At 39.6% G+C, this 18,460-nt stretch overlaps 1 protein-coding gene across 5 annotated transcripts in view; it reads right to left on the bottom strand.

Annotated features, from left to right (window-relative positions):
• The window catches only part of MPPED2 (metallophosphoesterase domain containing 2), a 206,634-nt gene that overhangs the window by 103,387 nt on the left and 84,787 nt on the right, over positions 1-18,460 (bottom strand). For all 5 annotated transcript variants that reach the window (XM_056136719.1, XM_056136687.1, XM_056136696.1 and 2 more), the window contains exon 4: positions 358-583. In XM_056136719.1, coding sequence (XP_055992694.1) covers positions 358-583 — 226 coding nt within the window. The remainder of the gene's footprint in view (positions 1-357; positions 584-18,460) is intronic.

Genomic DNA, 18,460 nt, shown 5'->3' with positions numbered 1-18,460 from the left:
AAACATCGCAAGACCTAAGCAAAGTATTTTATGAATGCTTCCAGTGTAAAACGAGAGGGAAGAGAGTTACCTAAGGCTGATGGAAAGTTCAGAGTAGCTGAATCTGCCTGAAGGGCACGGATGAGCTGCTCTAAAATCCTTCTGTGTTGCATGGACCATGAGTGGCTTAAATGTAAAACTATCTACCAAATCAGAAAATAAAGCAAGGGGCAGAACCAGAATCTGTATTTTGTTGGTTATAGCAATGAGTTTTTTTCTGTCCTACTTATTTGTATCGAAGAACAACTACTTTATATTATGATTTTTCTAATGCTAAGTCAAATAACAATAATGAGAGGAACCTGTTTGAGCACTTACCAAGGTGCACCATATATCCTGAATCCCTTCACCGTTACTTCCGAGTCTTGCAAGTAAATACTGTTTGTCAGAAGAGACTGAACGTTGTCAAAGTCCTCTGGTTTCAATTTGGACACAGAGGGGAAACGGTAGTAGTCCTGTTTGACAAGGTCTGCCATGAATTCCTTATCAAATGTCAGTTCATGATTCCCAGCAATCACTATTTTGTATTCATATGGCAGGTTTCCTGAAAGAAGAAAAAAAGCGCCAATTAGCACGTTCATTTCCCATCATAAAGGATGACAGTTGAGACTATCATGTGCAGACAGTTTACCCAAATGAAATAGCTCGCACGTCCCTTTACATTTCCATGGGAACCAAAATTTATGACTACTCCTTTATGCTAAAAAAATAACAATAAACAGGAGCTAGGAGGCAGCTACAAAGCTACAAAGAAAACAATAAGTTTGCTCATTTTCAGTTCCTTCTTCTTTATGCTATATATTCAGTCGGTGACTCTGCACTGTGATGAACCAATACTTCATAATTATCCAACAAAAAGCACTTTAATCAAAATCCTTAAAGTCTGGACTCAACTTGGTAAAATAAAAAAAATAAGCCAATCAACTATTTTTAACAACTCAGATAACTTGGATTTTTCAGTCTATCCATCATATAAAAACATGGCACAGCTAACAAAAGTCACAATTTATAGTAATAAAAGGAACTATATAGTCCAATTTTATATTACAAGATACATTTTACCTTCTGGCTTGTGAATAAAGGAACATTATTAATGGTTCTCTGATTAGAAGGCTAACTTTCCTCCCATTGGGATGGAGAAGCAACTGTAAAGCTTAACCCCCTTTTAATATTTATGGTATGGAAATGTGAGTTCTCCATGTGCGCTTCTTATGCAAAAGTTTCCCGATCAAAATGAGATAATTCTGGGAAGAAGAATGAAAGCTATAAAGGAAAACCCAAACACTAGAATTCTGCATAGATTTATAATGTTTGAATAAAGTACAGATCATACATATTAATAACTCACCGTAATGTTATAAGAACCAAAATCCAAAGGGAGATAGTGCTGGGCAGCTGTCCCCATTCTGAAATTAAAACCCTTTCTCTTCTTTGTTATTACCTATCCCTCAAGCCTCACCACTGGGCTGCTACTCATTTTACTTACTTTATTTCATTTTATTTTTGAAGGGAAAAGGATGTGTGTGTATGTGGGGGGAGAACAGTAGTGCTTATAATTCCATCTTCCTGAGACTCCTGGGTCCAATGTGAAATTATTTCCTGCTATTCCAGGAAGAATGAAAGTTACCCCCGTAGGAAATTGGATACACTTGTTTTAAGAAGTGGCCCTTACCAATAAGTCAAAGTCAATGATTTAATTACTGAAGATTACTGAAACACAAGATTTGGGGTAGGAGGGATGGGTAGATTGTCATAGATCCCACGTGGATTTCAGCAATGCAGGAATTACATTGTGAGGTCCATAATCTCAGCAGTACTATGAACAGAACTGCTGACAATAACACAGTTTTAAAGAATATGTTCTGTAATGTTTTTTTTAGGTTTCTAGCAGGAAAATAGTAGCACATATAGTTGTTATATTAATAGGGAGACTTAAGAGACAGAGAAAGGCAGTCAGAAAATGACAATGCACAAAGCCTGAAGCTGCAAACATTGTGATCAAATCTCAGTGAGTATCTTTGACAACCCACAATACAGTAGGACATGCACTTGGTCTTAGTTAACTTGCCAAATAATGGTAAAGACTTTGCAGAAAACAGTTTTATGTGATTTGAGTTCATGACCTAGACTTAGCAGAAATTAAGATGACAAACAACTTGTCAAAATTAGAGAATAATGTTGGTGTTTTTACATAATTTCCTTCACGCAGGTTGCAGATAAAAGAAGTATTAAAAGGGTCACAGATTTGGGAATTTGAGAAATGACTGACAATTAATATGGTTTGATGCTCTTATGCTGCACCTCAAGATCTGTCTGTGTTCCCAAGGCCAGAACGGGATGAAATGTTTTCCCCGGTGGAAATATGCTGTTGGAAGGCAGGTCTTACCGGACTGAATCTTTGAAAGCCCTGTACAAGTCATGCTGTAGGCACTGGGTCTCCGTTAATCATTCATGATGATGGACTCACTGCAATCCCTTTATGTACTGCCACTCCCAACGGAGGGCTTAGCTTTTCCATTTTATCTATTTCAGAGCTTTTGTTCAGGGACACATAGGGGAGAATTGGAAACACAGGAGAGGAAATACGTTTAGACAAGTTTCTTTAAAAAGCAAAGTGAACTTGCTGCAAATTGTATCCTCCTTGGAATGACATGCATCTTTGGTGTCTATTAAATCAAATTTTGGAAACTCATCTTAAAGGCATAACTTCCAATGTCAATCACGGTCACAGTCTTCCCATTGTTCATTGATTTGCTCAAGCGGGCCCAGTAACATCTCCATCATGAGACTTGTTGTTACTGTGTTTGGCATATCGAATACGTCACGGGTAGCTTGCCAGGCTCTGCCGTGCAGGCGAGGTACTCTCGGTAGCTTGCCGGGCTCTCTGAGAGGGGTGGCGGAATCGAATTCGGGTCAGCCATGTTGGCTGTGTGCAAGGCAAACGCCCTATCACTGTGCTATCGCTCCAGCCTCAACTTTCAACGTAACCACCAAAATGAATAGCCACTGAAGCAGTGAAGATATTTACACGTTGCCAACCAACTCATTTTTACCTGATATTTTACTAGCAGTTCTCAGCTTTCTTCCACATCTACCTGTGCTACAAAACTGTCTACATACATTTTTGCTAACTGATCTCTCATTAATAATCTGCCAACTTTTATGTTATATACAAAAACGATTAGCAGGGCAGCTGAGAAATCTATTACTTGATAAGCATTTTTCTCCCTTTTCAGACTAAATTATTTTGGAAGACTGCAGTAAAGCTCCAATCTTCTTAGTATTCAAATAACATCATTTAAAATTTGTCAGACAAAGTGGTGTCTGCCTTTATTCATTTTATTCATATCAAGCCACAGAAGTTGACCTGCTTAAACAAAACACCAAGGCCACATATAGTTATTCTAATATAATTCTTGCTTTACATGACCTAAAAACTCTTAACTAACCAGTTCCATCTTTCCCAAGACATGTGACATTCTCTATGTATAATACACAGATGATTCAAGGTGAAATGGAGATGGATTTTTTTTTACAAAATATCAAATTGTTTTGTATGTTTTCAAAATACATATTTGGAAAACAATCTAATGTTTCCTTTTTGTTATATATCAATTCAATTTTTCCAGTTTTTATTGATATATTCACTTTCCTGGGCTGGAGCAATAGCACAGGGGTAGGGCATTTGCCTTGCACTCAGCTGGCCCGGCCAACCCAGTTCGATTCCTCCACACCTCTCGGAGAGCCCGGCAAGCTATTGAGAGTATCTTGCCTGCATGGCAAAGCCTGGCAAGCTACCCGTGATGTATTCGATATGCGAAACACAGTATCAACAAGTCTCACAACGGAGATGTTACTGGGCCCTCTCGAGCAAATCGATGAACAATGGGAGGACAATGCTATTCACTTTCCTACTGTTACATGTAAAATGAGAGATGGTTTAAAGAAAATGATTGAGGGGTACAGAGAGCAGGGCATTTGTTTTGTACACATCCAACTAGGTCAATCCTTGGCAGCCCACACATTTCAGCATCACCAGGTGCAACGCTGTGTGCCCCTGAGCAGCTCTGAGCATGCTCCTGGAGGTCCAGAGTAACCTAGGCAACTGGGTTGGACATATAATCCCTGGCACTGCAGGCCCGGAGGAGCACTGCATCCTCAGATCTGCCATGCTGGCCAAGTATTGCCAGAGGCTCGCCCACCTGTTGAGCATGACTTGGGAGCCCGCTGCCCCTCCTAAACGAGGACAAAGATAGTCCTGTGTCCACTGTTTACAGCTTAAACTATTCTGCACCCTTCCCCTCACCTCATCCTTGAAACAACTGTCAGACATCAGAACTTTTCAAGGGTTTTCTCTTGCTCCTACACTCTTCATTTGGCATCCAGTTTTTCCTTGATCTTCCTCTACTTTTTTCACACCTCTGCTTTTTTGTCATATGGCTCCAATACTGACCTCTTATTCATCCTCCCATTCCCCCTAGCACTGTCCTCTCCAGACATCTTTTTCAAGGCTGTGGTCCTCTCTCTCCCTACTGAACCTTCTCCTGGGTAAGTTTATGTCTATCCACTTCAAGGAATAAAAAGCAGAAAGAAACACACAAACACACACCACACAACCCTAAACCATTTCCAACTCTTTGAGATGCTTCTCTATTTCACTTTGAAACTTCTGAAAAGGATTCCAGAAGTTCAAAGTTGGTGAGCCAAATCTTACAGTTTTCAAGTGTCTTTTTTTTTTAACAAAAGAAATTATTCAGGGGCTGGAGCAATAGCACAATGGATAGGGAGTTTGCCTTGCACTCAGCTGACCCGGGTTTGATTCCTAGCATCCCATATGGTCCCCCGAGCACCACCAGGAGTAATTATTGCATGTATCGCTGGGTGTGACCACCTCCCAAAAAGAGCAAAAAATAAAATAAAATAAATTATTCAAACACCAAGAGAAATTGTATCAAACTTTCTGAATGACCAACTTCTTGTGGGAAACCCAGAGAGCAGGCAATGCAGACCTCCAGACACCAGACTTGTCCACTTCCTTTAGTCTCTCACACCTGACTCAATGACCTCATCTGCATTGTGTGTATGGTCAACTCTATTATTAGAATTAGCAAGTAAGAGGCCATTTTTCCTCAAAATTGATCCAACAACACATCTGGTTTCTGTATTTTTTTACCCATGAAAAGGTTTTCCTGTAATGCTAATAAGATTCTAGTGTCAATAGCCAACTCTAAACTCATCACCTCAGTTCTCAACATTACTGGTCACAGAGCAGTGAGAATTCAGCTTCTGAAAGTTTCTCCTCTTAAGTCCTGAAGCAGCTCCCACAAGCCTCTTCTTCTTCGTCATTTCCTGTCTTCTATTTCTGTTCTGAACCTTTTTTTGAATCCCTCTTATTCTCAGCTGACTCCTTCATACCTTCCTTCCCCTTCTCTTTTTCTATAGATATTATATAAATAATGACCTCTAGCAATGCTATTTAATGTTTTTTCACAATACCTCACATTTCTATTCTTCCTGATTTGATACTGAAGCTATTCTACTTTAAACTACAGAGGCAGCATCAGGTGAAGAGGAGACTTTGCAGGCTTCAATGTATGTTAGCTGCACAAACAACCTTGTACATATAGAGGAATTACATTTGTTAACAGGCAATAGCAGCACATAGATCACAGCTGTACTTAGCTAAGAGGTTGTGGTCCACATAAAATAAGATAAAGCTTGGACTGTGGACATGGCTCCGTGGTAGAGTACATGCCTGTCTCACATGCAGGAAACCTGGATTCAATCTCCTCACTGCAAAATGTTTTTTTTAATTAAAAAAATAAAGTTTATAAAGTTCATTCATGGTATGAAGTAAGAAATCAGTGCACATTTATTATTTTTACTCCATTCTCTAGTTTAAAATTGCAGCATATGACTTGTCTTTTCTTTGACTTTCAGATCTTTGTAGGCATGGTTCATGACTTGTGGTTCATTGTTTGACCCAAAGTACCCAGTTCTATACTTTCCCCATGTCAGGCCCACAAATAGTATTTGCCGAATAAGTGAAGAATAGATGAAGTTCTAGAAGATACGCCTCTGCAAGATTGGCAGACTTCTAGAAAGATTGAGCTTATCACCTTGGGTTGACTTACCTGCGCAGGTTTCAACCACTGTCAGGTTTTCCTCCAAGCCCTACTCAAGTTTTCTTTTCTCTAAGCCCAAATCCATTTGGGCCAACTAATCTCCAAATAATCTCCAATGAACTTTTATTAAGCTTCTAGCTCCTAAAATGTAAATGTGTGTGCATGCGTGTGTGTGTGTGTGTGTGTGAGTGAGAGAGAGAGAGAGAGAGAGAGAGAGAGAGAGAGACAGGGACAGAGACAGAGACAGACACAGAGAGATGGGAGAGAGAGAAGAGAGAGACAGAATAATGATGCAAATAAGGCTTGGCATGCATTAACAAAATATTGCATATAAAGAAGCTGCCTGACCCTTCATAATCACTCATAAGTATTATCTGCTAGAAACACTTATTTTGATGGTTGCTCTTCCAAGTTACCATCCAACATTAATCTTTAGTTTATCCACACATTATATCACTTCCTAGGGAGAGGCACAATGTCACTATTCTCAGTGAAAAGCATCAAAAAGCTGGAAAACTTTGATTTTCAGAAATTAGAATGGGCCAATATGGCCATAGAGTATAATTTGGACCAGAATGGCATCTGAAATGGGAGGTAAAGGTGAATGGCGTTTTGAAACATTCAAGCTCTACACAGTGCAAACCCAGCTGCTTCTGTGGAAATTAAACACATCACTTCTTTCCTCCTCCTGTTTTCCAGTTATCCAACTCTTCTGATAATTAGGCCATACCAGTCACCCATTCATATCCATCATGGGCAGTATCTTGATTATATTTCTCTCAAGTGCCTAACTCATTTAGAGTATCCATAAAATTACCAAAGAGTCAAATGGGGATACTCTTCTATGAGTGCAGGAAAAGAAACACAAGCTCAAGTTCTTCAGCTTAAACTGCACATAGGCATGTGCAGTTTGATAAAACTACAAAGTCAGTGAACACACAGTGCAACCTGTGACAGCCTCCCTCTCTTATTGAACTCTGGGCATGTAATGAGTTGCTAGACATGAGGGTCATCAACTACAGCAGGAATCTCAGATGGATGCAGAATTCCCAGATCTTGTATAATGTGGTGACTTGAGAGTGGGGCTCAGTGAGCCTCTATAGGACTGGAAAGGGCAACTTGAAAGAAAAGAAAAGGGCAGGGTGGGGGTGAACAGTGGAATCCTGCACCCAAATTCACCAGAGTAGTTCTGCTTTCCTTTATTTTATTTATTTATTTATTTATTTATTTATTTATATTATTAAATCACTGTGAGATAAATAGTTACAAAGTCATTCATGATGGCAGTGGAGACGGGCCGTCCATTTCTGTCATCCCACCCACTTGGGGTTCTGGCTGTCACACCCAGGATCTGTCTCTAGGCACCATCTCAGCATATCAACAGCCTTGATCCAGAGACTCCCAAATGAATCTCAAAATGAATTAGCTACCTCATGGTGTTTCACTAATAAAAATTTAAATAAATAAATAAACAAAAGTTATTAAAAAAAATTAGCTCCCTACAGAGATGTCTCTGGACCTCAATCATGTACAATTCTAGAATTCCAGAAGCACGACCTCTCATAATATTCATAATAAGCAATAGAAAATAAATTTTCCACCATCTTCCCCTGGCAGGTGGGCTTGAAAGGTAGTGGGAAAATTTGAAATAATGGTGGTGGGAAGGTGAAATGGTGGTGGGATTGGTGTTGAAACATTGAATGTAATCAATCTGAACAACCTAAGAAAATAAGGTAAAGGCCCTCCCGTTGATCGTCGATTTGCTCGAGCGGGCCCAGTAACGTCTCCATTGGAGACTTTGTTGTTACTGTGTCTGGCATATCGAATACTCTCCGTAGCTTGCCGGGCTCTCCGAGAGGGGCGGAGGGATCGAACTCGGGTCGGCCATGTTGGCCGCGTGTAAGGCGAACGCCCTACCCGCTGTGCTATAAAATTTTTTAAAAAATCATCTATGATTTGGTTTATTATACAATGTTTCAACATCTGTCCTTTTATCAGTATAGATTTCCCACCACCAATGTCCCCAATTTCCCTCCTTTCATTTTATTTTATAGTCTCAGGGAAATTTTTCTGGAAGTTAGCACCTGGCTTTAAAATATTAAATAGAAAAATGACTTATTTATGTGATTCTGTATTACTAAGCAAGAAACTTAGTGCCAAGGAATTGCTGCTACTTGCCAATCAAAGTCATGGACCAACTTGGTGCCACAACTGGGCTAAGAATAGCTTTTGCCTCCTATGTTAGTATTCTTCGGGCATTTCTAAATCCTAACTTTCTGGTTAGGATTTGGTTCAAAACCCATCTTGATTTAAAACTCATTTGGTTCAAAACCCATCTCTTATTCCAATCCTCTGCCTACAGCACCTCCACCCTCTGTGATCTTTTCTCTGGTCCTAGGCAGCTATGGCTCTTTTATACCTTGAAATAGAACTCCCCATTCCAGATGCTTCTCTGGATATGTCATGGATTTCTCTGGGGACATAAAGTGAGGCCAGCCTCACATATGACAACACAAATTCTGGCTCAACTATGCATTCCTCAAATGCCACCACAGTGCTGGTAGATGTAACTTCTAACTCTTGAGCTCCCAGGAGGATATGGGAGTCAACCCAAGGATGGGAAGGTCACAGACTCAGGAAGGAAGGGGCAGAAAAGCTTCCTTATGAAGCAACTCTGAATCTGAAAAATCTTATGGCTGAATCTGAAAACTAAGATGAGGTTATGACAGGAGACTATGTCCAAATTAATAATTTCCAATGACTTCAGGAGCCTGAGAGATAACAATGTGAACTGAACTGTAAAGAGAGAGTGGTGAAGATAGGCCACAGGCCCATAGTCATTTTAAAAAAAGCAAATGCAAAGACTATTCCAGCCAAGCAAGATTCCCTGCTAATGGGACCCATCAAGAAAAATTCTTGCTCCTCATATAATTGCAAGCCTATTTGCTTCTGTTACTGATCATTATTGAATGTATTTCTCGAGAAACTTGGGAGTTTAAGCCCAATCAGAATCCAAGGTCAATTTCGGAATATCAAATTGTCCTGGAAATTGGACTAGCCCCTACTAGAAGGCTCTCACCCTCTTCTTCATGCCTCACTAATAGGGAAGATGGAAATACAGAGAACTTCAGGTCTAGCAGTATAGATTAATACCCAAAACCACCTTCCCTATGCTCCATATTTCAATGAACATCTGACCAAATGAACTGCTCCCTCCTATTTACTTGTGTTAAAACAAAGAGAAAAAAATAACAAACAAACAAAATAATAGTTCTTTTTGAAGAAGGACATCTGAAGGCTAACATGAATGTCTGGGTTTCCAGACTAAAAGAAAATCTCACTATCATAATGACTGTCCGATCACCAATATCTCTCCCAATGTTCTCTCCTACCCTATAATCTTAACATAAATGTTCAAAGTACAGGAAGACACCAAAACTCTTTGTGGCACAATACTTGCATTCAAAAAGACTCACTATGTAACAAGAAAAATCAACAACAACAAAAAAAAACAAAGACAGAACAGAAGGAGAATATGTAAGGCTCCCAGATGCCAAGGAAAAATGCAACACTCTAGGCTCATTTTCATTTGCTAATATGTTAGGAGAGAAAAAAAAAAGAGTTCTGAGATTAAAAAGAATACAGACCTAGAATTTGAACCATTATCAGGAGACTATTTCTAAACAAAAATCTTATTACAATTCATTCATTCACCCTGTGTGGGGGCAGTGCCAAGAGCCTGTCTTACAGCTCTGCTTGATAATGTCACTGTTCTCAAGGGACCATGTTACCATGTTATCCTCTCAAGGTGGATAAAAAGAAGGTCATTTTTTTTCTATTTGAAATTATCATAATATTTTTAATGTTGGGAGTCCGGCAAGGAAGGAGTATGTTCAAATTCTTGAAGTATCCCTATTCCACAGAGGACTGAATAAGAATAACATAGGTTTAAAAACTGGCCAAGTGGAACGTTCTGCAAGAACATGAAAGAGGGGAAAAAATACCAGGAACTATGAGGATGGAGGAAGGGTAAGGTACTGGGATGGACTAAGGTACTACATCACCTAAATTCCTGCCCTGGTGGTGACTGGGAGCTGATACGGCTGGCAAAGACTTGAACCCAACCCAATGAGTGAGTAGAGAATTTCTCTCTCTTCTGTGCCCTCAGCAGCTTTTAGAGGGTGCCCATAATCTACTAGCTGAAGGAACAAAGGGACCTACAGAAATCCTCAGTACCAACGTTTGCACTCTCTTGACTCCACTGCAAAGCCACCAGAAACATTCAGTCAGGGCACGCTCCATCTCTGGCCTCAGTCTGTCCCCCGTTCAGGCTCCATTAATTTCCACAAGTCCTGACAACTCTAACGTTAATACTCACACTTGCTGATGGAGCCACACAGCAGGTTCAGACTGCTACTTTCTCCTCTGAAACTCATGCATTAGGGTTTCTTCCATGCTTGCAATGGGAAACCAAGTCTAAGAAATATTAAACACAGAAAACTATATTACAATAATGTCAGGGCTAAGCCAGAAACCCAGGAGAAAGGAAGGAATGCTGAGTGAAACACTAGTGGTCCTTTTCAGGAATGAAGGCTAGCATGAGAAGCCACAGTTGAAATGCTCCCTCTTCTTCTTTAGCTTTCTCGATGGAATATTTAAAGATGTCATAACCCAAACCCACACCAAGGAGATGAAAGTTCCTCTCCCACCATGAAACACAGACCTTTCCTACACTTGAGTAGTCACTAGCAAATGACACCGAAGGCACAAAACATTAACTAAGATGGACAAACTACAGAGAACATATCCTAAAATTATTAGGATCTGAAAACAATTCGGAGATATGACGGGTGCTCTGCAGCTTCATGTTTGCGTGCATTCCTATCTGAACCAAACCTTACTCCATCACTGCTCATAACCTACACACCTACACATGTAGACAAACATGAGCAAGCTGTGTGTTCAGACAAAACATACATTCACACTCATGTGCTTTCAATGACAACCATAAAGGAGGCAAAGGAACACATCCTGTTTTCCAGCTGAGCATCTCCACGTTGCTACCCAGCAACTTGTGAACCTGTGCTAGTAACAGCCCACTGATGGGCTGTTGCACAATATGATACACAATATTGCATCTGGCAGGACAACTGGAACCACAAGTTGTATCTTCAGCATTTTCCTTGTCCAACCTCTTTAAATGAGGGCCTTGGGTTTCTGAAGAAGATTTATACCATACACAACAATGTCAAGTCACACAAACTATCTCCTAAAGTACAACTATCTCCATCATCCTTCCAAAACTCAGAAAACTCCAACCAAATCAGGGCTCCACAGGTAATTCCAAGAAAAATAAGCAAATAAATTGATAAGTCTTATCTTGATCAGCTCTGTACACATATCCATGGCTAGAAAACGTCAGAATGTTAGGACTACACAGCATGTTAACAGGGTATGGACTTTTTAATTTACAAATGTAGACAAATTTAGGACCAAGTTTTGGGTTCTGTCACTTATCTATGAAATTGAAACTTAAAAAATGCTACTTAAACTTTATATCACTCATCAGGAAAAAAAAAGGAGAATAATTACACCCTACATTTCAGAGTGAATATATAGATTGTGTGAAATTGGTTATATGGCAATGTAGCATGTGCATGTGTGTGTGTGTGTGTGTGTGTGTGTGTGTGTGTGTACGGGGAGTTTGCACACTTAGTGTGTATACCTGAAAGTGTCTCAGGGCTCACTCCTGGCAGTCCTGGCAGTGCTCATGGAACTATATGCAATGCAAGGAATTGAGCCTGGATCAGCTGCAAAACAAGCAAAATAAGCACCTTACCCATAGTACTTTGGCCCCAATAACTTATAGTTCTTCATTTATTTTATTTCTAGGCCACACCAAAGCAGGACTCAAGGCTTCTCTTGGCTCTGGGCTTAGGGATCATTCCTGACAAGACACAAGGAACCATATGTAGTGCCAGGGATCGAACCCAGGAGGGCTGCTGGCAAGGCAAACACCTTACCTGTTCGTACATTTTCCAGGCCCTTTTATTATCATTACTATTTTTGTTTGTTTTGCAGCTACAGTTGGTGGTGCTCAGGGCTTATTCCTAGCTCTGCAATGAGGAATCATTCCTGGCAGGGCTCAGGAGACTACATGTGGTGCTGGGAATCAAACCAGGGTCAGTCGCATATAAGACAAGTACCCTACCCACCGCACTACAGCTCCAGTCCCCATTATTCTCCTTTAATCCTTCATCGTGTTTTGTATTGTAACCTCAGTGAGGGTGAGAAGCCTATCTCCTATCTTTTTCCTGCATCTTTAAGAACGATACTCTGTTAATATCTTTAATAAACTAGCTGGGTTGACTCATTAAGTCTATGGTGAATTGAAGACTGATGGGTGGGTGGATGTGTTTTCTCCACAAAACCTTTAAAAGCAACTGAGAGAAAGATATTCTATCCAGCAATTATTATAAAAACAAATTGCATTATTTTACTGGATAGTAATACATGTAAGTCCTCTGAATTTGCATTTTAGGTCATTAACTATGGGGAAAAGTAAGTTAACTAAAGGCATAAAGAACCATCACTGTATCACTGTCATCCCATTGTTTGTCGATTTACTAGAGCGGGGGCCAGTAACATCTCTATTCCTCCTCGCACTGAGATTTTAGCAGCCTCTTCGTACTTGTCTTTTCCCAACAATTGGAGGCTCTTTCAGGGTCTGGGAATGAGAGCTGTTTTCATTACTGGTTTTGGGATATCGAATACGCCATGGGGAGCTTGCCAGACTCTGCCCATGTGGGCAAGATACGCTCAGTAGCTTGCCGGGCTCTCTGAGAGGCATATATTTATATATTTCTCTCTATGATTTGTTGCCTACTCTCTGAATCCCATCAAATATGGTGTGGCAATTATGGAAAATGGGTAGAAAGTCCTATATGTCCCATACTGTGTCCGGAAAGCAGCCTGGAGCGTGGCAGCGGTTGGGTAGTGGAGGTCAGCTGCTGGGGCTGGGTCCCTTGGGGCGGAGAGGGCTCTCACCCACCCCAATCTGAGGTGCCTCGAGTAAAAACAGCCTGGCTCCGACACGGAACTGCCTTCCTGCTCCAGCAGGACACCTGAGTTCTCCTTCCTGGATCTCACCTACTGGAAATGGCAGAAGGTCTGCTGTTGGGATCATAAAGACCATATTCTTAAAAACAAATCGTTTTCAAGGTCTTTTTGATTCTCCCCCCACCTAACTAAACCTGAAAATAATAATGAAAACCACACAGATAGTGTTACTTTTGTATGCTGACACATGCTTAGACAGATGAATGCAGGATTTCAGTGTGGAGAGATTGTAAGGGGCTGGGCCACAGTCGCCAGAAAGGAGGGTTGACAGTGGAAATAAAATCTCTGCCTTAACAGTGCCATTGGGGCTAGAATGGAAATGGTCTTCTAGAACTTGATTAAAACTAAATTGAAAAAGAACATATTTGGCTAATATTACATTAGACTAAAATATAGAAATGAACCCTAATACTCTGAAAATCTAATAAGAAAAGGCCATCTCAATTTCCAAACTTTCACAAGCATCTCCTTTAAATGCATCACAGATCAATTTACATGGTACTTTTGCCAATAAGCAAAACCAAATCACAGGTTCCAATTGGCTTATATTGGAAAGTGTGAGAGCAAATGCTAGAAAATGCAATTACTGCAAACAAACTCCATTTTCTCCCCTCTGAAGGGAATTTTAGAGAATATTTTATTGCCATCAAATAATATTTCTGAAGGCATCAATACACAATTTTATTTTATTTTCAGAGACTCCATTCACTGCATAATCTAATACACCCTACAGAATATCTTGAAATTTAGAGAAGAGCCTACGAAAGGGGATATTATCTTGCACACATATCCTATGTCAATTTTAATCATTTGTACTCTGGACAGGAATTCGCAGAGAGCAAAATTTAGGATCCAATAAAATTGACTTTTCTCATTTTATAACTCAAAATTTTAATGGAGTACTTCAAGGACAAAAATTTAAACTAAATCTCTCAGGGAAGATTATTGAGATTAATAGTAACACTGATGAGATGTACAGAGTATAATTCCTTGGAAAGATAGGATTTCTGGAAAGTCCATCAGGATCCTTAGGGTCCAAGTCTCTTTCAGGAAATGGAAGTCAGGTTTTGCTTCCCTCTCTATATTTTTATGCCTTAAGCAGATGTTGTGTGGTGAATGCTGTGCCCTCCTCGCTGTCCCAATCCACATTGAGATCCTAATACCTGCATTTGGAGGGAAGGTCCTGGAAAGTGTAGGTCATAAGAGTGAACAGCATTACCATTCTTGTAAGAGACCCCACAGAGCTGCCTCACTTCTTCCAGTATGTGAGAATACAGCAAAAACACATGAACCAGGAAAAGGACTTTACCCAATGTGGCCACACTTAGGCCTTGATCTTGAACTTCCTAGCCTTCTGACCTGTGAGAAATGTCTATTCTGGGTTAGCTACCCAGTTTGTGAAATTTTAACACAAAGGTCTAAAAAGATTCTGACCCTCTGGCCTTCTAGTTTTCAGAAAATTCTAGATATTATGTCATTGGTACTGGTAATTCACTTGGAGACCACAACTAGCAGGGCTCAGGGCTACTCCTGGTGGTACTTAGAGCACCATATGAGTAAACCCAGGGCTCTAATATGCAAAGCATACACTCCAGCCCTTTAAACTATCTCCCCAACACCAAGCATCTTAATGGTACAGTCCAAGAAACAAGTACACAATGCCTTCTTAAATGTGTGGTTTTAATAATCAGTATGCTTAAAATATACAGTGTTCTCTAAAGCTCAAACTTACGTAATTCAGTCACACATTTGAAAGAATTCAGGTTATCAGACCACAGTTAAATCACTTAAAGCATACCCTGTCTACAAGAATACCACTTCCAGCAAGACAACGAAATAAAATTAAAAAAAAAAAAGCAGAGGCTATCTTTTCTGGCCCTTGTTCCTGATTATTTGAAGTCAAAAGAATATGCACTACCTTAGTATTATGTTGACCGTTAAAATACATGTGTCCATTACTCTCCCTTCTAATATATCTCCTTATTCGTGCCCTTTGATGAGACAAGGATTTCCCTTACCTTTAGATATGCTCCTGTTATAAGCTAAATGGTATCTCTCAGTTTTATGTCAAGGCTCTATATAGCTCAAGTATGTGACTGTGTTTGCTGAAGAGTCTTTAAAGAAGGTAATTACATTACAGTGAGGCAATAAGAAAGAGCTTTAATGCAATTCAGCTGATGTCCTTATAGGAACAGAAATACTAGAAATGAGCACTCAGAGCAGGAAGACCATGGAGGATACAGTCATCTGCAAACCAAGGAAAAGGAATCAGAAGAAACCAAACCTAGGACCCCTTGATCTTTCTCACTTGATCTTCTGACCTCTTGAATGACGAGAAACTAAACTCCTGTTATGGTGTTTTCTTGTAGCTACCTTAGTAAATAAGAATAGTTCCCTATAAAGTAAGCATAGCAATAAACATACACACTAAACCTGAGTTATCATAACAGGATATTGTATCACTGTAGCACTGTCCTCCCATTGTTCACCGATTTGCTCAAGTGGGCACCAGTAACGTCTCCATTGTGAGACTTGTTGTTTCTGTTTTTGGCATGTTGAATACGTTATAGGTAGCTTGCCAGGATTTGCCGTGCAGGCGGAATACTCTCGGTAGCTTGCCGAGCTCTCCGAGATGGACAGAGGAATCAAACCCAGGTTGGCTGCATACAAGACAAACGCCCTACCCACTATGATATTGCTCTGGCCCTAACAGGATAGTAACATGTCTCTATAACATAGAATACATTATATTCTTGTTATATCTATTATATATACATATATATCTATATATATTCCTGAGTACACTCCTTCTAATTGCCTCCTAGATTCCCTAGTATTGCCTACAGACAAGAGAGCAAGTTCTGTTTTGTACAACAGTGAGCTAACCCCTGCTACCTATCTCTGACCTCATACATGGGGTTCTGAGCCTGGCATGTGACTGCAGTTCACAGAATGAGAATTTGTCTACAGCACCGCTCCTCCACTTAATGACAGGCCTCAAAAGATTGTATATTTTCATCTTTGCTTCGCCAGGTAACTTCAATAATTTATCTGATTATTTATTAATCTAAACAATCAACTGTTATTATGGCTTAAAAATCACATGGTTGTGAGTAGCTAGTATTGTAATTTTGGATTTCAGAAGGCCTTAGAATGTTATAACTCTTATTTTAATTATATCCTATGGTGGTACCAATTATCTATCAAAAGACAATCTATCCAATTGCAATTTGAACACACTGAGTTTTTTGTGTTTTTTGTTTTTTATTTTACTAGGTTTTACTCCTGGCTGTGCTTATGATTTACTCTTGGCAGTACTCAGGGGACCAGATGCAATTCCAGGGGTTGAAAGAAAGTCAGTTGCATGCAAAGCAATTGTCTTACCTACTGTACTATCCTTCTGCCCCTATATTTTTTCCAATGCCGGGAATTAATCCAGGTTTCATAAAAGCAAGGCTTGCTTTTTTGTGGTTGAGTCACAGCTCTGATCCTTTTAATTTGATTTTTAAATCTGTTATAAGGGCACTGTGTGTGTGTGTGTGTGTGTGTGTGTTAGGGAAAGCAGATGAGGTAAAGAGATTGACTTGAACATATTCTTTTAAATGAGTAAATAAATGAATGAATGAACAAATGGATGAATTCACTTTATAGAACTATATGAGCCATACAAATAATGTTTCAAATCAGAAGGGAGTTTCTTTTCCTGCATGGCTGGCACTATTCATTTACAGGTATTTTCAATCTAAAGGTATTTTCCAGAATTGGGGAGTTCAGAGCAGATAATCAATATATGGAGCTCATAAAACAGTCATACATTATTTGAAGAAAGTGCCTGTCATTCTTTTTCATGGTATCCTTTCATTGGAACATCTTCTCTCCTAGGCCTCTCAAGAAAACACTGCTGTTTTGACAGCTGGCTTTTCATAAATGAGCCTATGGTCCAGGCCTAGTAGGACACGTGTGCATCTTCACAGGCCCCCAAGTCACTAGGTCAGATGAAAGAATCCAAGCTAACACATTTGCAGGGCTAGATTTTTCTTTCTGATTCCAACAGAAAATCAAGATGCCATAGGGTGCTCCTGACTTCTAATTCCATGCTCACTAAAATTCTAACCTACACAAGTGCTCAGAACTCAGACGCAAAACTGCCATGTAATGGGAAATAAAGACCTCATAAGGCTAAATGCTTTCACTAAGGTTCCTTTTGAGTTACCTGCAAAGTGAAATTTCTGATTTTAAACACCAACACCTACCCTCTCTATTGCTACCGTAACATACAATTGCAAAGTCAGAATTTTTTGTTGAAGATAGTTTAATGATTCATGGTGCCCATGAGAAATTTAGGTCCAGTGTAACTATGACAGCTTTTTGAAGATTGTGCCTGCAATCATAAAACCTGAGTCTTCAAATTACTGTCACTGTAAGTAACAAGAGTTAGTTCCCATGGCATATGACCACTGATTCATTCATGTGTCATAGACATTCAGTTGTCGTAAGTTTGTTGTTGTCATATTCTTTCTTGTACTTTTTCAAACTGCTACTTTTTATAGTTAGGAACCATTTCACTTCATTTGACCTCTGAAAAGCATTTGTTTAGCCCCCTGAACTATGATGAGTTTGTCTGGAGTAACTGAGGCTAGAAATCACCTCTCCTATCCCAGTCATTGTCCTTCCAAACTTGTCTTCTATCAATGATATTACTACTAAAGCACCCTTGATGAAACCCAATGGTAAAGTTCTCCCATGAAACCAAGAGCTATTTTAACTTTTTTTTTTTTTTTGGTAAGCCTCAAATTTACTATCAATAGCAAAGGCACCACATTTATTTTCTCTCAGTTGATATAACGCCATTTTTTTCCTCTTCAGGGGTCAGTATAGTTTCTCAAAGTTCTGAGCAAAGGTTTTTCTATGCTGATAACTTTCTTGTAAGTCACAAGCTCGTCTTAAACATGGATATTCATTTCTGCATGTACCTGAAATACCAACTTTCTTTTTTTACTAGGATAATTCTTTTCGAGTGGGAACTAAAGCCAGGATCACTGATTCTAAGGAGTTAAAAATAAGGCCCAATGTTTGAAGAAAGACTACCTTATTTATATATATTTTAGTGCATTCCTTTTTGGAGTTTTACCATTAGCTGGAGATTATACTAGCAGGAGAGAAAAAAGTGCTCTGTA

Source organism: Sorex fumeus, unplaced genomic scaffold (genome assembly GCF_029834395.1).
Source record: "Sorex fumeus unplaced genomic scaffold, SorFum_2.1 ptg000007l, whole genome shotgun sequence".
In the NCBI taxonomy this organism is placed as follows: Eukaryota; Metazoa; Chordata; class Mammalia; order Eulipotyphla; family Soricidae; genus Sorex; species Sorex fumeus.
Note: the sequence above shows the minus strand (reverse complement) of the source record. Positions and strands in the feature narration are given on the sequence as shown.